Here is an 18,810-nt window from a genome sequence, read left to right on the forward strand (position 1 = left end):
GTCTGTAATTAACTGTATTAATATACAATATGACACACTGCCATGTTATAAGTGCCTGTATTGATATACAATACGAGAAACTGCCATGTCATGATGTCTGTAATTAACTGTATTAGTATACAATATAACAGACTGCCATGTCACGATGTCTGTAACGAACTGTATTAATATACAATACGACAGACTGCCATGTCACGATGTCTGTAACGAACTGTATTGGTATACAATACGACAGACGGCCATGTGGCGATGTCTGTAACGAACTGTATTGGTATACAATACGACAGACGGCCATGTGGCGATGTCTGTAACGAACTGTATTGGTATACAATACGACAGACGGCCATGTGGCGATGTCTGTAACGAACTGTATTGGTATACAATACGACAGACGGCCATGTGGCGATGTCTGTAACGAAATGTATTGGTATACAATACGACAGACTGCCATGTGGCGATGTCTGTAACGAACTGTATTGGTATACAATACAACAAACTGCCATGTCACGATGTCTGTAACGAACTGTATTAATATACAATACAACAAACTGCCATGTCACGATGTCTGTAATTAACTGTATTAATATACAATATCAGAAACTGCCATGCCATGATGTAATTTCCCCACGATTCGTATATCAAATGTCGTGGCATGTGTTGTCGTGTCTTTTTCATAATGACCAAATGTTTGACATCCAGTAGTCGGTGATAATCATTCAATATGCTCTAGTGGTGTCGTTAAACAAAACAAACCTCATTGATGTTATATTGATACACCCCATCTCACAGTCACTCAGCACCCCTATAAACTAAGTTAGACGCGCCCGTTACGGAATGTGTAGCGTTCCTGTTTGAATCATCTCCGGTCACATTCGGCAAGCTAGCTTACAACACCGAGTTGTAGGATATTGGAATCTAGGTTAATTATTGGCACTTTGAAGTATAATGTCTGACATACCAAGATGAATTGCTAAACTAGCCAACTAAATAGAATTAGTGGTGAAGAAAATTCACGACAGGCAGTTGTAAGTTCTAACTTTTACATTAGAGAGAGAGGGAGGGAGGGAGCATGGGCGTACATAGGATTTTGAAAAGGGGGGTTCCAAAATAGATTGCAGAGATATTGGGCATATATTTCTATTTTGAGTAAATATAATAATGTCAGATATCAATGTCAGATATATTAAATTATAAAAAAAGCGATTTCAGGGGGGGGGGGGGGGGGGTTCGGTCGAACGCCCATGGAGAGAAACAGAGAGAGAGAGAGAGAGAGAGAGAGAGAGAGAGAGAGAGAGAGAGAGAGAGAGAGAGAGAGAGAGAGAGATATAAAGTGAAATAAAGTTAGAGAGAGAGAGAGAGAGAGAGAGAGAGAGAGAGAGAGAGAGAGAGAGAGAGAGAGAGAGAGAGAGAGATTTAGAGAGAAACACAGAGCGCGAGAGAGACAAAGAGACAGAGACAGAGACAGTGAGAGAGTGAAAGAGACATATATATATATATATATATATATATATATATATTATTATGTGTGTGTGTGTGTGTGTGTGTGTGTATATGTGTATGTGTGTGTGTGTAATTACATTGTGTTAGAAGTCTCCAGTTGTGGTTGTAGTTCGTGTTGTACTCGATCATGAAGCTGTGGACAGGACTGCCGTGGTCGGTCCCAGGCGTCCATATTATCGTCGCAGATGTCCCGTCTATCTCAGCATACACGCCTGCCGGTTCACCTGGAGGTCCTGAGAAAAACAACACGAAAAAACCCCCATCGTTACCATCGTTGTCATCATCATCACCATCATCACAATATTAATAATAATTATTATTATCAGCACCACGGCATCAATGTCATGTCTATCACCGTCATAACTACGATACTCATAATCATCATGAAACCATCATTATCAGGAACAAAAGGGCACATGGATCACCTCCTTAAAAGGGCACCCCCAAAATTCAAGTTAAAAAGACATTCGATGTTTTTCCGATGGGGACAAGTCTTCTGGTACTTCTACTGGATCCGCTCTTGTTGTTGATTTGCGTCAACGACTTGTAGACAATTTCCATGATACACCGTGTAATAATTATGATGATGGTGATGATGATGATGATGATGATTAGCCATTCATTAAAAGTTCAACACACCAGTTCGAAACGTTAAATTTGACAGACATAATTTACTACAGCGATGTTAAATCAAACTAGTTACCTAGAACTGTAAGTATTGCCTGATAGGAGACAGAGTCCTGAACTGTCTGAGCCGTACATTCGTATTTCCCAGCATGCCTGAACTGGGCGTACCGGATATAGAGACCAGACGATCTTTCTCTTGAACCCTGGAAAACAATTCTGATCAGTACATAATAATTCCTACAGGGTATTAGTACAACAATATAATATTCTTAAAACAATACAGAGCTAAATTATTATAATGTATTTATCTGTGTTCAGTCATTCTGAGATTCATCAGTAGATAAATGTTCAGTGGTTCTGAGATCCAACAGTAGATAATTGTTGTGATCAGTAATTGTGAGATTCAACAGTAGTTATCTATGATAAGTAATTCTGAGATTCAACAGTAGTTATATGTTCAGTAATTCTGAGATTCGACAGTAGTTATATGTTCAGTAATTCTGAGATTCAACAGTAGTTATCGATGTTCAGTAATTCTGAGGTTCAACAGCAGTTATCTATGTTCAGTAATTATGAGATTCAACAGTAGTTATCTATGATAAGTAATTCTGAGATTCAACAGCAGTTATCTATGTTCAGTAATTATGAGATTCAACAGTAGTTATCGATGTTCAGTAATTATGAGATTCAACAGTAGTTATCTATGATAAGTAATTCTGAGATTCAACAGCAGTTATCTATGTTCAGTAATTATGACATTCAACAGTAGTTATCGATGTTTCCCTAATTATGAGATTCAACAGTAGTTATCGATGTTCAGTAATTATGAGATTCAACAGCAGTTATCTATGCTCAGTAATTATGAGATTCAACAGTAGTTATCTATGATAAGTAATTCTGAGATTCAACAGCAGTTATCTATGTTCAGTAATTATGAGATTCAACAGTAGTTATCGATGTTCAGTAATTATGAGATTCAACAGTAGTTATCTATGATAAGTAATTGTGAGATTCAACAGCAGTTATCTATGTTCAGTAATTATGAGATTCAACAGTAGTTATCGATGTTCAGTAATTATGAGATTCAACAGTAGTTATCGATGTTCAGTAATTCTGAGATTCAACAGTAGTTATCGATGTTCAGTAATTATGAGATTCGACAGCAGTTATCTATGTTAAGTAATTATGAGATTCAACAGTAGTTATCTATGATAAGTAATTCTGAGATTCAACAGCAGTTATCTATGTTCAGTAAATCTGAGATTCAACAGTAGTTATATGTTCAATAATTCTGAGATTCAACAGTAGTTATCGATGTTCAGTAATTCTGAGATTCGACAGCAGTTATCTATGTTCAGTAATTCTGAGATTCAACAGTAGTTATCTATGTTCAGTAATTCTGAGATTCAACAGTAGTTATATGTTCAGTAATTCTGAGATTCAACAGCAGTTATCTATGTTCAGTAATTCTGAGATTCAACAGTAGTTATATGTTCAGTAATTCTAAGATTCAACAGTAGTTATATGTTCAGTAATTATGAGATTCAACAGTAGTTATCGATGTTCAGTAATTATGAGATTCAACAGTAGTTATCGATGTTCAGTAATTCTGAGATTCAACAGTAGTTATCGATGTTCAGTAATTATGAGATTCGACAGCAGTTATCTATGTTCAGTAATTCTGAGATTCAACAGTAGTTATCTATGATAAGTAATTCTGAGATTCAACAGCAGTTATCTATGTTCAGTAATTCTGAGATTCAACAGTTGTTATATGTTCAGTAATTCTGAGATTCAACAGTAGTTATCGATGTTCAGTAATTCTGAGATTCGACAGCAGTTATCTATGTTCAGTAATTCTGAGATTCAACAGTAGTTATCTATGATAAGTAATTCTGAGATTCAAAAGTAGTTATCTATGTTCAATAATTCTGAGATTCAACAGCAGTTATCTATGTTCAGTAATTCTGAGATTCAACAGTAGTTATATGTTCAGTAATTCTGAGATTCAACAGCAGTTATCTATGTTCAGTAATTCTGAGATTCAACAGTAGTTATATGTTCAGTAATTCTGAGATTCAACAGTAGTTGTCGATGTTCAGTAATTCTGAGATTCAACAGCAGTTATCTATGTTCAGTAATTCTGAGATTCAACAACAGTTATATGTTCAGTAATTCTGAGATTCAACAGTAGTTATCGATGTTCAGTAATTCTGAGATTCAACAGCAGTTATATGTTCAGTAATTCTGAGATTCGACAGCAGTTATCTATGATAAGTAATTCTGAGATTCAACAGTAGTTATCGATGTTCAGTAATTCTGAGATTCAACAGCAGTTATATGTTCAGTAATTCTGAGATTCAACAGTAGTTATCTATGTTCAGTAATTATGAGATTCGACAGCAGTTATATGTTCAGTAATTATGAGATTCAACAGTAGTTATCTATGATAAGTAATTCTGAGATTCAACAGTAGTTATCTATGTTCAGTAATTCTGAGATTCAACAGTAGTTATATGTTCAGTAATTATGAGATTCAACAGTAGTTATCTATGATAAGTAATTCTGAGATTCAACAGTAGTTAACTATGTTCAGTAATTCTGAGATTCAACAGTAGTTATATGTTCAGTAATTCTGAGATTAAACAGCAGTTATCTATGTTCAGTAATTCTGAGATTCAACAGCAGTTATATGTTCAGTAATTCTGAGATTCAACAGTAGTTATCTATGTTCAGTAATTCTGAGATTCAACAGTAGTTATCTATGTTCAGTAATTCTGAGATTCAACAGTAGTTATCTATGTTCAATAATTCTGAGATTCAACAGCAGTTATATGTTCAGTAATTCTGAGATTCAACAGTAGTTATCTATTTCAATAATTATGAGATTCAACAGTAGTTTTATGCTCAGTAATTCTGAGATTCAGTAATTAAAACCTTTTGCAGGTGTGAGTCGTCGTCGACGTTCAAGACTTTGTCGTTGAACTTCCAGACGTAGACGAGGTCGTGCGCAGTGACGTCATAGGATGCCTGACAGAAGAAGAACGCCGTTCCGTTCTGAACGACCCGTGTGTCACTCGGCGCCGTGTCTATCGTCGTCTGCTCTGAAAGAAACAACAACACACACACAGGTTTACCGCTACATTGAGAGAAGTAAGCTGACGTGCCGAGGGTCAATCGCCATTAGTAATCGTGGGATTTGTCTCGTCCTAACCAGTGCACCATGACAGCTACATTGTCCCGTCTATGGGAAATTGCGTACACAATGTTACTAGTATCGTCTATAGGAAATTGCGTACACAATGTTACTAGTGTCGTCTATGGGAGTTGATTTGGTAGTATACACCCTGCGTCTAAGGAGTAAATACCACAACAGAAAGTTGCCATCTCTTTTTCTCTGTCCCCCCCCCCCACCCCTCAGTGTCTTTGCCCTCCTCACCTCATTGTCTCTATGCCCTTCTGTCGCAGATTATCTCTCTTCGTGTATGTCTCTTCAACTTTCTCCTGTATCTCTGTTCTTGTCCCTCTATCTCTCTACGTCTGTTTCTCTGTTCCAGTGGGTCGGTAAATAAAACCTATATTCCTCTCTCTTTCTATCCCCCCGTGCCACTCCAACCATAGCAATACGAATCACATCACAATATTATTATACATGTTCTCCAGGTGAACATGTGTTGAGTTCGTCGTTAAATAAAACATTTCCTTCCTTCCTTCTCCAGGTGAACAAAAAGGTAGTTCTACCTTAAGGGCACCGTTTTCGTCTTAGAAAAAAAGAAAGAAAGAAATGTTTTATTTAACGACGCACTCAACACATTTTATTTACGGTTATATGGCGTCAGATATATGGTTAAGGACCACACAGATTTTGAGAGAGGAAACCCGCTGTCGCCTCTTCATGGGTTACTCTTTTCAATTAGCAGCACGGGATCTTTTATATGCACCATCCCACAGACAGGGTGATACATACCACGGCCTTTGATACACCAGTCGTGGTTCACTGGCTCGTCTTAGAAGAAACTGTCGTATTTGGATGTAATGATCACGGAGCACTGAACAAGGAAAACACTAATGTTCCGTTGATGCATTAAAGCCGCTGACTGTAGCTTTTGGGGTACGTACCTTTTCTGTGTCACAGAACAACAAAACACAATGGATGTTCCAAAATCGGTGTTTTTAATTTAACAAGTTTAAGTATATGGGTAAGTTAACGGTTAAAAGCTGTAGCAGTTTTGATAGCACTGACTACAAAATTTTAAGGTAACCAGTTTGACCAAATCTCGTCAAAGCTGGCTCACACTTTCACGCATGTTTCTCATCTATCACCCTCTGCCTGTCATTCTCATTATCTTAATATAAATAAACTTTCCAATTTCTCCAACGATTTTAATCTGTTCCAACTCTGTCTGTCAATTTCGTCCTACACTTCTAAGCTGTCCACACCATTACCTACCTGTCTCAACTTTCTCCACGGGTGTACTTCCTTGCACCCACCTGACATCTTCGCCCTCTGCCGCTAATAAAGCTGGTCTGACCCACGGCACTAACTAATGACCGCCGGTAGTAAGGGAGTATAGTAGGTGGTTATAAGTGCCTTTTAACAATGCCAGAAGTAACTACTGAACACTTTCCGAAGCCCACAGCTAAAGCTCATGGAAAATTACAGGTGTAAAACAAGAGACAAAAACATGTCGTGGTTAGAGAGACACAGACTGGGATGTGGAGGTGGACAGTAAAATAAGTTGAGGGAGTGGTGCCAGGTTGAGAAGAGATCAGATGGAATTCAAAGGAGGGAAAGGAAAGGGGACAGTGGGATAACCACCACCCACCCACCCCCACCCCCACCCCCCCCCCCCCCCAAAAAAAAAAAAAAAAAAAAAAAAAAAAACCCCACCCCAAAACAACAATAAAGAATGGGCGTACCGGTGATTTCAAGATGTCCTCCACTTTTTGCCGATCCGTACATGTTAGTCGCTTCACACTCATAGTAACCAGCATCCCTCAGGTTCACTTCAGTCAGGAGCAAATTGCCGTTTGGTAAGAGTTGGATTCGGCCTTGACTGCCAGGCGTAAGACCAAGATCACGGTTGTCTTTGCGCCATAATATTTCTGGCTGTGGTGCCGCTTCCGGTTGGCATATGATCGTAGCGTTGCCGTTAATGGTGGCCAATTGTGACGAGACGACAGGCCGTTTGATGAATGTTGGCGGGAAAGCTGTAATATAAACATCAAATAAACTGTAACCGGAAAAAAGATGGAACACAACCATCCGTCTTTAAAGTTGCAGAGCCTAAGTTCAGCCCCGTGAAAATAAAGTTAGTTTGTTTTGTTTAACGACACCACTGATTTATTAATCATCGGCTATTGGATGTCAAACGTTTCGAAATTTTGACAGTCTTAGAGAGGAAACCAGCTCCATATTTCCATTAATAGCAAGGGGTATTTGTTTACAGCACCGTCCCACACACATGATAGCACATATCGCGGCCTTTGATACACCAGTCATGGTACGAGAAATAGCCCAATGGGCCCACCGACGGGGATTGAGCCTAAACCACCTGGCTACGTCCCTCCCTCATACAAATAACAATTATTAACTTCTTTAAAATAGGACGTGCGGGTCGCAGACCAATGGCAAATTAAGTGCTCACCTGATGCAAATTTTAACCTTAGAACGAGGATCTTTCCATATTATTTCAGCAAACTATTTCAGTATTTAGTAATGCTACTAGTACTAAAGCAGGCAGGAAGAAGAGTTTAAAGTCCTCATATTTATATCACATGTAAACTCCAACTGCCAGAAAGTCTGTACTTGCCAAGAACTCTAAGCTGTGCGCTGCATAACGTGGTGCCGTGCCTGTTGGTGGCTCCACACTGATACATCCCGCTGTGTCGCTCTGGGGCAGCTTTATCTATTATCAGCACGTTTTCATTTATTTCGAATGTCCCGGGCTGTGACGTCAGAGGTTTTGCGTCTTTGTACCACGTGTATGCGGCACGTGGTTTAGCCGCGGCCTCGCACCGCCACGATAGCCGACTTCCGATATCCACGTGCTGATCTTGCAGAGGGAAGACAAAGTAGGGTTTGGCTGTGATAAACAATGAACCAAGAAATATATCATCAGTAAAACAAACAAAAAAACAAAAAAAAGAATTTGATGTTTGATCGACACAATATAAAATGTGAGAAAACAAGCTCGCTGCTGTTACACTGTCCTGTTTTTGATTAACATTATGTCAAAGTTGCAATAATGACGGTTCCCGCCAAAAATAGTATAATTTTTTGCTTTGAAAAATATACTTTATACGTTCAACTATATGGCCATAAAAATTTACAACCAAATAATTCCATTTACTAGTAAAAAAAAGAATCATATTTTAAGGGGGAGGGGATCTTGAGTGTATGATACGCATTAACAGTGACGTTATTGTTTTATGAATGCATAATCAACACTCTAATTTTACCCAGAATTGTTTGCTGTTGACTGACAAAAGAAACAATAATGGTGGCCATGCTATATTTAGCCACAAATTATTGGGGAAACCCCTCTTGTCGTCCAGTACAAGACTTTTTAAAATTATTATTCCAGAGTTACTTATGGAAAGATTGTAGTTATTTATTACAAATAAATAAGAAAATAACGAAATATTGTAGTTTCAACTTTGACATAGGACCTTTAACCTTTATTATAATCAAAATTGGTCATACCACATCATTTAACACAGTTATTGTAGAGACAGTGGACTTTAGAGTATAGCGAGTGTACCATTTTGCTCCAGATGCAAGGAAACACCATAATTGTGAAACATCCAAAATTTCTACAGAGGATGCACATCTGCTGGCTTTCCTAGATTTTCTTATTTTATAATTGTCACCTTTACTTTATTAAACCTTTAATCCATCTGTCCCCTACATGTTGTCATGGTTTAGAGCTCCGTACTAGGAAGCAATTTTGGGCGCTAATAGCACCTTAAGTGCATAAAGGTAGTTATAAAGGTGGTCTTAGCGCTAAGATCGTTTCGTGAACCGGGGCCCTGTACAGAAGCGCATAGTCATTTGTTGTTTGGTATAAAGTGCATTTTGAGTTAAGACGATCACACTGGAGTAGCCAAAAATTATTATTTATTCAAGTTGTAACTAAATATAACGTTAAAAGAAAGCTGTAATAGCCAAACTATTTTACACTGCTTAAAAACTGTGATCAGTGGCGTTAAGTGTTCACCTTCTATTACAAGCTGAATAGTCTTGGAGTCCGACGATGACGTCCCTCTTCTCACGTGACACGTGTATTTCCCGCCATCTTCCAGATCGGCGTCTGGCAGCAGCAGGACTCGGTTACGATCGAGATATTGAGTTTTCTCCGGAAGGGGCAGACCCTCTCGAGTCCACCAGTAGTACAGGGGTAGTCTGGAAAACAGGCGACGAAAGAAATGGAGGCGGGAGACGGGGAGGGAGGAGGGGGACGCGAGGGGTTTCTTTATCGATATAGAACTACATATTCTTAAACTACGGCTAGTTTGGTGTCTAACAAATGGTAATATTTAGACTTTTGGTGGAGAGAGAGAGAGAGAGAGAGAGAGAGAGAGAGAGAGAGAGAGAGAGAGAGAGAGAGAGAGAGAGAGAGAGAGAGAGAGAGAGAGAGAGAGAGAGAGAGGGAGAGATGGGTAGGTGGGAAATACTTCCCAAGTGTTACCTAACGTTTATAAAACAATTTTGTTTTATAATATCTCCCTCCGTCCAATCTCCCCCACCCCTCATGTGTGTATGTGGGGGTTCGGGGTGGGGGGGGGGGGGGTATCGTGAAAACCATTTCTTGATTTTATTTTATTTGTAACTATTCCATGGAGAAAATTACTCAATTTCGTACGAGTTTGGTTACAATTATTCTATCTGAATTCATCAGACCCCAAAACTTACCTTCCGTACGCCATGCATTCAAGTCGAATATCTTCTCCTTTTAAAGGTGGGCTTGGGAATACCGCTGGGAAATCGTTGTGAATAGTAGGACCAAAATCACTGGCAGCTGCAAGACACGTTCTTATTGGTCAGAAACTTTACGCCTTGAACTGAACCCAAATTGTAACCAGCAACATTACTCAGTTATTACCTAAGAATGATTACTATTAGGAGTAATATTTAGTATTTTATGTTTATACAAATTATTTTAGCAAAGATAATTCAGGTCCATAGCAAGTGCATCGTTCTTGAAAATTGTTTGGGTGTAAAAACACAATGTTACAAAAAACAACACCCCAAAACAGCACAAAAACAAAGGCAGGAGGCAACTGCCAAAAAAACCTAACTAAATCATGTTCTAGTGATTACATATAAGAATCAACAAAAATAAATAAATAAAAATAAATGTAATAAAATGCCCCTCAAAATAATTGGTAGCAAAGACTTTTTCTATTCACGCTTAAACCTATATTGGACGTTAAACATAAATTAGCTTACCATCGTGGCAAATCTACCACTAGGATGATACATACATATTCACCTATATAATAATCCGATTATATAACCCAGCAAGGTAAACAAATTAGCTATTACGTCATTATTTGTGACGTCACCTACTGTCTCCAGTAATAACAAGCTGGATGCCCAGACTGGTTCTACTCGGCGGTTGGGTGGTTGCCACTTTCTGTCCTGGAGGCGCAGTCAGCGTCACGACACAGTGGTAGTTCCCGGCATCTAACTGCTGTGTTTCCGAGAAGTAGAGCTTTCCGTTGTGGGAGATAAACAAGTAATGGTTCATTTCCGGTCGAACAAAATTCATTGCCGAATTCTTGTACCATTGATATCGAACAGCTGGAAAGCGATTGGAATTTTAATTAATCCATAAAGTAAGGAAAGTAAACTAAATTATAAGTGTTTATGCCGAATTAATACAATATGTATGCATAATGTGTAATGGAGTGTCATCTTTTGAAGCTAATGCGTGTTTACCGAGGGGAATACGGTATACAGAATCATAGGTATGAATTCGTAATTTTAGTTTGAGAATATGTATTTGCCAAAGACTAAGACTTATAAATGATTCATTGTTTTATACAATCGGTTAACTATACTTTTACAATCTATTAAGTACATTTTATAACGATGTGTGCATTTTCCCTTTAAAACCCCCAAAGCGATTTACTATAACATTATTGTGTTTTAAAGAAAACCATTTTCACAACTGAGGGTCAGACCTGGATTATGATTTGGAGGGTTACAGGCGATGACTGTTCCTTGGTACAGCTGTGCTCGTACCGAGCCTGGCGGGTCATTGGAAAACTCTGACAGATCTGAAATACAGCTGAAATGTTTATAATTGAACTGATTTAAAATATTTACAATTAGATGTTTGATATTATTTACTTGAAGTCAAAACGTTGGTACCACAGTGTTCTATCGCCAATCTAGTAATTAGTTATTTACACGGGAGGTAAATTAAGCATCTAAAGTTTGTTTTGTTTAACGACACCACTAGAGCACATTGATTTATTAATCATCGGCTATTGGATGTCAAACATTTGGTAATTTCGACACATAGTTTTGGAGAGGAAACCCGCTACATTTTTGTATTGGTAGCAAGGGATCTTTTGTATGCACCATCCAACACAGGATAACACACACCACGGCCTTTAATATACCAGTCGTGGTGCACTGGATGGAGCGAGAAATACCCCAGTAGGCCCATAGACGGGGATCGATCCCAGACCGACCGTGTATCAAGCGAACGCTTTACCACTGGGCTACGTCCAATTAAGCACAACTCTTTCCGACATTTGTTTATTTAAAGATGTTAGTGCCATTTCACAAATGCTGTGGGTCGACCGATTGATCGGGCTTGATAATATAATATATTGGCACATCATATCCCTTGGTATGTACTATCCTGTCTATGGGAAAGTGCATAATAAAATATCCATTCCTCTTCCTCCCCTCCCTCCCTCCTCTCTCTCGCTCTCGCTCTCTCTCTCTCTCTCTCTCTCTCTCTCTCTCTCTCTCTCTCTCTCTCTCTCTCTCTCTCTCTCTCTCTCTCTCTCTTTCTCTCTCTCTGTGTGTGTGTGTATGTGTGCGTGTGCGTGTGCGTGTGCGCACCACATAGCCATAGTTGACCTACATCCGAATGACACTTGGACCGTGTCACTCATCACGACTCCCATCCTGTTGAAGGCGATACACTGGTAATCACCACCGTCAGCCGTCACATTGGGCTCCGCTATAGACAGCTTCCCATTGGTCAAAGTGTATCTCGTATTCATCGCTGACGTAATTTCCACATCCGGTGACGTCGACGTCGACTTCCTGAACCATGTGTAATATGGCGGCGGGTTGCCGTCTGCTGCGCACTCTATGAAGGCAGACTTGATTTTGCTGACCACAATCATATGTGAAGGCGTGATCGTTAATTTGGGTCCCCTTGGAATATCGTTTGTATTAGATACACTTGTTCCGTAGGCTTAAATGAAAGGAAGAATGGATTGACCATAATTAGGCCGAATCAAAATCATGTAATTTGATGTGGGCAGTTCCCAATGATCTATATGTGTTTTATTACCCTCTCTCCCTCCTAAAAGCGTACGCTACAATGTTGGTTTTTCAAGGAATCTCTCTCTCTCTCTCTCTCTCTCCTCTCTCTCTCCTCTCTCTCTCTAGAGAGAGAGAGAGATACTCTCCAGAGAGAGAGAGAGAGAGAGAGAGAGAGAGAGAGAGAGAGAGAGAGAGAGAGAGCGCAAGGGTGTGTGTGTGTGTGGTAATATTATTATGTTCTCAACGATCGTGCGTAAAAAGGAACAAATATAGAGAAAAAAGCGAGATATAAATAAACAAATATACAGTTTTTGTAAGGAATAATGTCATTAGCATTTTGTATTTGTTTTAGTAAGGGTTGGCTGACATAACATCTCGCAAACGTTTGTGAACATGCTAATAACTGTAAATGCCTCGAATAAAGACTGTATTCAGTAATTTAAAACATGACTCTATCATTCTGACTTTCAAAATATTCATTGAGGTTTTTGAATGTGTATACTATTCTATATATGCTTTGCACCACGTATGCTTACCTGACAAGAAGACAAAAACAAATATACAAGTAGACTAACACTAACACTCTGATTGCAGTCCTTTCAATTCGGAAACCGCCCTCGGTGGTGTTGTGGTTAAGCCATCTGACATAAGGCTGGTAGGAACAGGGTTCGCATCCCGGTACCGGCTACCACCCAGAGCGAGTTTTAACGACTCAGTGGGTAGATGTAAGACCACTACACCCTTCTCTCTCTCACTAACCACTAACAACGAACCCACTGTCCTGGACAGACAGCCCAAATAGTTGAGGCGTGTGCCCAAGACAGCGTGGATATAAGCAGGAAAATAATTTGAAATGAAATGAAATAAAATTCAGAAACTTGCTTCAGTAATACAAATGCAGAGGAAAAAGTGATTTGCTTCAGCTAAAATACATTTGTCCTCGGTATAAATACCTATACTATATAGGTACATGTATTTACAACAATATACGGCTCGCGATGTATCTGAAGGTGTGTGTGTGGGGGGGGGGGGGGGGGGGTCACCGTCTGTGCTATTTTAAAGTGGGAAGGCCACAGTGAGTCCGATAGCCTGGGGGAGGGTTCGGGTCTGTTAGAGGGGATTCATGCTCTCGTGAGAAAAGTTCGAATTTCAGTTTAAAATATTTCACAAACATAAATAGACACAGGCATACAGACAAATGGACGGACATACAGACAGACGGACAGACAGATACGCACTGTGATCTCTGGCTGCCTGGACTATCCTGTAAGTCTCGTGTAGACTAATTTCACAAACAGACGGCTGGACTATACTGTCTGATTCTCTTCCCCATCCAAACGATGAAACGACGGCTGAAAATAAACGAGTATATCAATGATATTACAACTTAGAGGCACGGCAGCTATATCTCGATACACCGACGACTTAATCAATCATTATTAAAGTCACTGACCTTAATATTCGAGGTACTAATAGAAAAGCCGACGGGGGAAGTTCATTGTCCCGTAAAACACGAAACGTGTCTCGTGAAGAAGAGACTATATTACTGTACTATAATTCTTGTTGCTGCATTCTCCTTTAATTGTAGGCTAGAGTCATCAATGCTAACCATTTCAGAGACTGACATCACGTTTTATCATTTCCATTTTACATTATGGAGAAACTAAAAATACATTTCAGTAGTAAAATATATAGTCATATCAGACTAAAAGAAATATATATCTGTGAGATATACTAATCATATAGGGGCGGGACGCAGCCCAGTGGTAAAGCGCTCGCTCTATGCGCGGTCGGTCTGGGATCGATCCCCGTCGGTGGGCCCATTGGGCTATTTCTCGTTCCAGCCAGTGCACCACGACTGATATATCAAAGGCCGTGGTATGTACTACCCTGTCTGTGGGATGGTGCATATAAAAGAACCCTTGCTGCTAATCGAAAAGAGTAGCCCATGAAGTGGCGACAGTGGGTTTCCTCACTCAATAGCTGTGTGGTCCATAACCATATGTCCGACGCCATATAACCGTAAATAAAATGTGTTGAGTGCGTCATTAAATAAAAACATTTCTTGTTACTAATCATATAAAATAACTTTCGTCTTTTTACAATACAGTAGCATGTCCAACAAATACAAGAGAATTAATGAACGCACATAAAACAAATACAAGAGAATCACTGAACGCACATAAAACGTATCCTCTTTTGACTTATAAAAATGATTATTTAAAAAACTATCTTGGGATATTGTCACAGTGTAACAGTTATATTCAAATGTAATTTATATATTTAGCTGTGCATGTTCGATTCAGTTAATTGTTAGTGCCAATTATGCTAGAACGTAGTATTTATTAATTAGGGGCTAGCAATGAGTCCACTTAGTGTCAAACTAAATTACAGAAATCAGGAAGTCCATGCATTTTAATTGTTGTCCCCAGCTTATCAGCTAAGGACTAAAACCCATGGAAATTACGTGTCAACAAACATGCATCTTATAAGCCAGTAGCTATGGCAAGGCATTGGTGCAGAACACTCAAAATTAATTTTAATTGGCTGAATGTTAGAGTTTTTGAATGGTCGTACAATACATCAGGTTCACATTATAAAAACTGGCATTTTAGTTTCACAAAAACGTTTGTGCTCTGGGTTTTAATAATACAATGAATCGTTTTAATAATACAACGAATCGTTTTAATAATACAATGAATCGTTTTAATAATCCAAGTTCAATAACAGTAACGGAAATACAAGTATTAGATGGTTTCAAAATTAAATGAGCAAATGTTTTGGAACTACTAGAAAAAATGGAGGAAATAAACTTCGTACTTAAAGAACTTTTAAAGAACTTTTAAATATGGTTTTACCACTGAATGTTATATTACTACGCCTATGCCTAAGTCTATCGACGTGCGTTATCACTGTTTCGTAGTGATACCGCGCCTTTAAGGTTACAAACGGGTAGAAAATTTGGGGATTCACAAAAGAACCTGTTTTAATTGGTTTAAGTATGTAGAATCTGAAGAGCATGTTCTTATTCACTGTCCTCTTTATGATGGCATTAGAGTAGATCTTTTTAAAAAGGCAGTAGCTGCTGTAGTAAACTTTAATAACATTTTAGATAAAGAAAGAATGTCATTACTTTTAAGCCACCCGGATATTGTTAAAGTTACAGCCAAAAGTTGCCATCTTATTTTATTACGTCGTCAAATACTTTTTATATATACATATAGACATATTTTAGGGTTTTTAGTTTTACTTCTTGTCAATACAATACTTTTTAAATGTTTATGATAGTCTTTTAATAGTTTTAAAGTCTCTCATAACTCCATAGGAGTGGTTTGTGTACTTTTACTACTATATTATTGTATTATTACTGCTGAACTCTTGTTTTTATTTTAATCTGTATACAAGGTGAGAAGTAAATAAATGATTTGTCTGTCTGTCTGTCTATAAATATTTGGGTTTTGTTTTCTATACATGAAAGACAGACACAATGGAAGGGCCAAGGGGAGACCCAAGGAGGACTCATTGATGCCCAATGTCAACTCTATTGGGAGACCAGTGTGTCATTTACCCAACACCTGAGACCTATATATTACATGTATTACCACGTTGTCAACATGTTTCATGTTAGAAAGAAAATTACGAACCTACATCACCAACTGGTGATTCTGTTGTTCATTTAACATTTAACAACACAAGGATAACCTACACTGACTGTGTTAAAAGAAACCACCACCAACAACAACACTGTGTTAATAGTGAAGGGCGTCGTGTACAGGGCACTTCACAAAATTATAGAACCCATCTTCCACTAATGCCTTGAGCTAACAGTATTTGTTATAGGTTTGACATGGCATTTAACCAACACATTACAGTATTTGTTATAGGTTTGACATGGCATTTAACCAACACATTACAGTATTTGTTATAGGTTTGACATGGCATTTAACCAACACATTACAGTATTTGTTATAGGTTTGACATGGCATTTAACCAACACATTACAGTATTTGTTATAGGTTTGACATGGCATTTAACCAACACATTACAGTATTTGGGTATAAAGGGACAATACAATGGCATGTTACTCCATAATGATTAAAATAAACCTGCAGTGTTAAACGATCGACAATCTGTCCATTACCTTTCAGTAATGGATAAAACCACACAGGTTTATTACCCCTCCAGAACCACTAGCGTTAAAATCTATACTTACATATTTGATACATAATATTTTATTGGTGTATTTTAAGTAGGGGGAATATCCTCGTAACTCTCCATTTCTGAAAAATAATGGGACTCGGACCTAGCGGGCATCGTCTCCATTATTTTTCAAGAATGGAGTTACTAGGACATTCTCCTATACATAACGTTTAAATTCATATAAAAATACATTACATTTTAAACCCACACCAACTCAAATAACATTAAAAATAAACAATTCAATGTAAATAATAATAAAAAGTTTCTTTACAAATTACCATCAAATTGCATAGGTTAAGTCTTCTCTTTTTGATACAGGGATGAAAGCAACTGATGTAACAGCCAAACTAAAGCGCACGCACATCTATCTTTAGTATCCGTGTACTGCGTTATCGACTACTTCAGTGACAATGAAGTGAAGTTGCAAACATTGGCTGTCCTATCATTTCGTTTTCACTCCTGTATTAAAAATGAGATTTAATCTATATAATCTGATGGCAATTTGGTAAAAAAAACTTTTTTATTTACAAAGGAGTTTTGAGTTGGAATAGATTTAAAACGTACTAATATTTTGTTATACGAGTTTTAACTTTATTTATTATAGAGTTGCAGGTTCATTTTTGACGCAAGCGGACTATAGAACAAAATGTTAAGTACGGCTCTCAACGAGTTTTATACATGGGGCGAAACGTGCCTTATTCACCTGGTATTATTTTCATAACTGACAATTAATATTAATTACTAAACAAAATTCGCACATGAATATTCATAAACAATATGACGGATGTCATCTGTCCGATCGTTTTCATCTACCCAAAAGTCATCGGTTCGTAGACCGGAAGTGGCGTCACCTTCCCATCGAAGATTCTCATTGGCTCCTATACCACTTGTCCACCATTTTCTTTTCCTGAAAAAAACAATTAAGCCCATTTAGTCATTTTATGTTTAAATTTTTATGTAGACTATTTTTATGTAGACTATTAATAAATTCTGTTTTTTATAGATATATCTGACTGCAGCTGGTAAAGCAACTAGCAGATTCCCTGCTTCTTAATCATTAGTATTATATATTTATATTTGTGTGGCTGGTCCATACAGAGTTTGTAATGGCTTTTAGATTCAATACATATTGTTTTAATACGTGCGAATATCAATTTATTTTAAATTACTTCGTTTGAATCCCGTTAGTTTTTGTGTCTTACATTTATCAAAGTCTTGTGAACACTGTAAAGCCATTTTAACAGTGCATTTAATGTACATCAGTGTACAATGTACTTGGGATTCAAACAGGAAGAAACAAGGAAGAAGAAAAATACGTTATTACTAGGGAAGGAATTCAGCTGTTGGAAAGAGCACATACATGTACATCAATCGCAAGTGCGTAATATTTTAACATGCTCATATACCACAGAGGTTTCGAGTATAGAATCGGAAGTGCGTAATATTTTAACATGCTCATATACCACAGAGGTTTCGAGTATATAATCTCAAGTACATTGTATTTGCATCTGTTCACCTGCTTTTATCATTGGTTTCCAGCCATTGTGAGATAAAGCTGTGTTCCTGTCGAGTGTTTATACTGAGCAGACTAGCGCCGTTGATCTGAAAATTTTACACAAGAAAGAAATCCTTTCATATAAATATTAAATAGCTAGGTAATAGAAGAAATCCCCCTGTATTCGCATAAATAATTATACATTATAAACTGACTGTTATAACGAATCTAAACTGGTTGTAAACCGAACGTTATAACGAATCTAGTGGTTGTAAACTGAACTTTATAACGCATCTAAACTGTTTGTAAACCGAACGTTATAACGAATGTTAAGTGGTTGTAATAAGACAGTTATAACGAATCTAAAATGGTTGTAAACTGAACGTTATAACGAATCTAAACTGTTTGTAAACCGACCGTTATACCGAATGTAAAGTGGTTGTAAACTGTCCATTATAACAAATCTAAAATG

General features: G+C 37.9%; 1 protein-coding gene across 1 annotated transcript in view; it reads right to left on the reverse strand.

The window, feature by feature from the left end:
* The window catches only part of LOC121385093 (contactin-like), a 39,049-nt gene that overhangs the window by 18,393 nt on the left and 1,846 nt on the right, over positions 1-18,810 (reverse strand). Inside the window, exons 3-15 of the mRNA XM_041515629.1 lie at positions 18,360-18,445; positions 17,602-17,750; positions 13,882-13,995; positions 12,234-12,572; positions 11,317-11,412; positions 10,700-10,933; positions 10,043-10,148; positions 9,348-9,532; positions 7,899-8,213; positions 7,048-7,338; positions 5,065-5,231; positions 2,204-2,330; positions 1,578-1,733 (exon numbers count right to left, since the gene is read on the reverse strand). Coding sequence (XP_041371563.1) covers positions 1,578-1,733; positions 2,204-2,330; positions 5,065-5,231; positions 7,048-7,338; positions 7,899-8,213; positions 9,348-9,532; positions 10,043-10,148; positions 10,700-10,933; positions 11,317-11,412; positions 12,234-12,572; positions 13,882-13,995; positions 17,602-17,750; positions 18,360-18,445 — 2,365 coding nt within the window. The remainder of the gene's footprint in view (positions 1-1,577; positions 1,734-2,203; positions 2,331-5,064; positions 5,232-7,047; positions 7,339-7,898; positions 8,214-9,347; positions 9,533-10,042; positions 10,149-10,699; positions 10,934-11,316; positions 11,413-12,233; positions 12,573-13,881; positions 13,996-17,601; positions 17,751-18,359; positions 18,446-18,810) is intronic.

The sequence above is a fragment of the Gigantopelta aegis genome, chromosome 11 (assembly GCF_016097555.1).
Source record: "Gigantopelta aegis isolate Gae_Host chromosome 11, Gae_host_genome, whole genome shotgun sequence".
Classification (NCBI taxonomy): Eukaryota; Metazoa; Mollusca; class Gastropoda; order Neomphalida; family Peltospiridae; genus Gigantopelta; species Gigantopelta aegis.